We start from the raw sequence: 2,885 nt of genomic DNA, 5'->3' as shown, positions 1-2,885 counted from the left end.
GGCGCCCTGCCCGCCCACCTGCCGTGCACCCCCTGCCTGCGCCTCGTCCCTTTTGCCCGCCGTGTTTGCTGCGCTCTGGGTTGCTCTTATATGCGAGGGGCTTTGCCTGCCATCGCTCTTGTCCCTGCCCACACTGCGTCAGAGCTGCTGCTCGTCAGGAGCTCGTGCTGCTGGCTCTGGGGGGCCTGGGGCACCCTCTCCCTGCACCTTTGCGGGTTTGCTGTGGGTTTGCCACTTTAGGAAGGGTCCCCTGGCACGATCCTCCACTCCAGAGCTTCAGTGGCCTTTACTTATGTAAGGGAACTTTTCCCAAAGAAAACCATGGGAAATGGAAAAAACAAAGCCTGCCATAGTTACGTATTGGTTAAAATATTTCATTACACCTGTGTAAAGAGAAAAGGACAACAAAGGCAAAGGCGACAGTCACAACAAAAACAAAAACCACTTAGGAATCCAGGCGAGATTTCTTCTCCTTCTTGCTGATATGACTCCCTTTTCTTTTCTGCGCAGTAGATTCATTGCTGGTACTTGTTTCTCCCTGGTTTATTTTCTCTTCCAAAGGCTTGGAAGCCTGTGATAACACAAGAAATAAAAGTAACAGCTGTGAATAATTGAGTTTGACAGCCATTAGCAGCGCTGCGCATTCCCAGCTCTGTGTGCGTACACCTCGGAATGCCCTGCACTCCATGAAGATCAGAACTGACCATGCTTCCAGCTTTATGCAGTGACCCTCAATTATCCTGCTCCTACTGCTGGAAATTTTAGGAAGGGGGGACAAGAGGAGAGCAGGATAACGACTGAGCCTAGAAGTGCCACATACGCATATGAACCAGGTCTCTTTGAGGCTAAGCATGTTGCTGTAAAGGTCTCTGCACCCCAAGCCCTTTTATCAACCCACACAATTAAGGTGCAAACGTGTTCAGAGCTGGAGTAGTGAGCACGACCCCTGGGTCTTTGATGTAGAAGACATCTCCCTCTTGGAAAGGATGTTGTCCGATTCAGGTGCGGGGAGGGAAAGCACCCAGGTAAGGGAGAAAGCCCAAGCATAACTGATTTTTGGGAACAGATTTTGATCTGCTTAAGTGCAATTAATTTTTATGCGACTCCTGTGAGAGAAGTCAGGGTGCAGAACGGAGGCAGGAGGAGAGGAAGGGTGACAGCAGGAAGGCTGCACTCCACCGGGGATTAGGCTGAGCAGGTAGAGAACAGGCATATCTGAGCGTAAGGCACAGCCACAGCAGAACATGGAATGCGGAAGGAACAGAGCTGAGAAAGAAAAAGGGCTGCAGGATCCCTGGGGAAGGGTTTTGTCAGGCTTCAGTCTTACTTGTCCTTTCTTCTTCTTGAAAAGCACTGCAATTATTTGTGAATGAACACATTTATTTGGAGGGAGCACATCTAATCATCTTCAAAAAGTATAATGAAATTAAATTTATACCCAAAACACAGAACAAGAGGAGGAAAGAAAGCAAGCTGCCAGAGACAGCTACCCAAAGAGACCACAAAAGGCAAATTGAGACAAGAAAGACTGTTCACTAAGAGTAAGCTACACTCGGCTGAGAAAGCAGAACATGTTTCTTACCCTTGTCTGCTGGCTTGCGTATTTCTCAGTCCATTCTTTGGCATTTAGCAAGAACAGTTGCTTGTTGTACTTGTACTCCGAGGACTAAATGTAACAAGCGAGACAAAGATATTTGATTTAACACAAACCTCACACTGAGAAGCTAAGGGACTAAGGTCTGGCTTTAGGACTCCTAGAACCAGAGCAAAACCACTACAAGCATGAGGCATGAAGCATAAAATTCAGTTTGACTGCTTTTGTTTGCTTGAAGAATGCACACTGCTGTTTGCACTAGCAGGCTTGAAGACAAGACCTGTACCAGATCTTTTCTGCTGCTGGCATAAACCCTGTACCACACACCCCAGCTGCTTCAGGGAAACACAGTCATGTCCCCAGGCCTGATCCAGATCCAGCTACGCTGCTACGTAAGGTGCTAGCATGTTAATCCAGAGCGAGTGAAGCGGAAGCACAGCCTAAATCTAACGCACCCTTCCTTCCCAGTCTGTGCCCATGGCCTCAAGAGAGGAAGAGGAGCTCACGTACTATGTCTGCCATGAGAGGGTCATCAGGGTTGGGCTCCGCCATCAGCAGCTGTATGGAGGTCAGCAGCGTGGAGATGTTCAAGGAAGGCCTCCACGCACCCTGCAAGGAAACAGGCCGAGAAGAGCAGTTAAGCAGAAAGAAACCTACCCACGGGCTGCCTAGAGAAACCTCAGGACTTAACAACATCTAAACCTAACCTACCCACAGGCTATCTCAGGACTTGCAGCATTTCAACCCCCACGGAAAACACCAGAGACATTCTCAACACACAGGCTGTGGCCACTCTGAGGAAGCCTGACCAAGAGCCACAGGCTGTATCCCACGCACCTCTGCTGGGTCACAGGGCCACCTAATGCCTTTTGACTCCAATCCTTAAAACCTCAGAAACTTATATGGAACAAAGGTGGTCATGTTCTAGTCTCCAAACAAAGGAGACGCTGCCCAGAATCTTCACTCCCATGCTCCTGTGCAAATAAGTCAGTAGCAAACAGACATTCAATAAGGCTTTTACAAGAAAAAGATAAGGAGTCCATGATCCTCTTCAGGCTCACTTACCCATGCCCAAGTAGAGCTATCTTACCTTTGGTGGCAATTTGAGAACATCCAGGCAAATCCTTCCAGCAGAGTCAATGTTAGGATGATAGATGGGGGTCAGAAAGCGAATCTTCGGGGGCTCAAACGGGTACCTTTAAGGGATAAGTGTTAAGAAACAACAACAACAAAAATTGTACACCAGTCACTTTATCACCTAAGCCATGCCATCATTTCCTCCTCCCAGCCA

The 2,885-nt window shown here is 48.4% G+C and overlaps 1 protein-coding gene across 1 annotated transcript; it reads right to left on the bottom strand.

The window, feature by feature from the left end:
* Positions 1-445: 445 nt before the first annotated feature.
* Positions 446-2,804, bottom strand: UBE2T (ubiquitin-conjugating enzyme E2T (putative); the record flags this gene model as incomplete). The annotated part of the gene is given in 4 exon segments (XM_010293989.1): positions 446-571; positions 1,583-1,666; positions 2,105-2,203; positions 2,685-2,804. Coding segments are annotated over 4 exon segments (429 nt in total), but the record flags the coding sequence as incomplete, so codon positions are not given.
* Between the last annotated feature and the right edge of the window lie 81 nt (positions 2,805-2,885).

This window comes from Phaethon lepturus, unplaced genomic scaffold (assembly GCF_000687285.1).
Source record: "Phaethon lepturus isolate BGI_N335 unplaced genomic scaffold, ASM68728v1 scaffold15649, whole genome shotgun sequence".
In the NCBI taxonomy this organism is placed as follows: Eukaryota; Metazoa; Chordata; class Aves; order Phaethontiformes; family Phaethontidae; genus Phaethon; species Phaethon lepturus.
The sequence above is the reverse complement of the archived record's forward strand: the minus strand, read 5'-3'. Positions and strand labels throughout refer to the sequence as shown.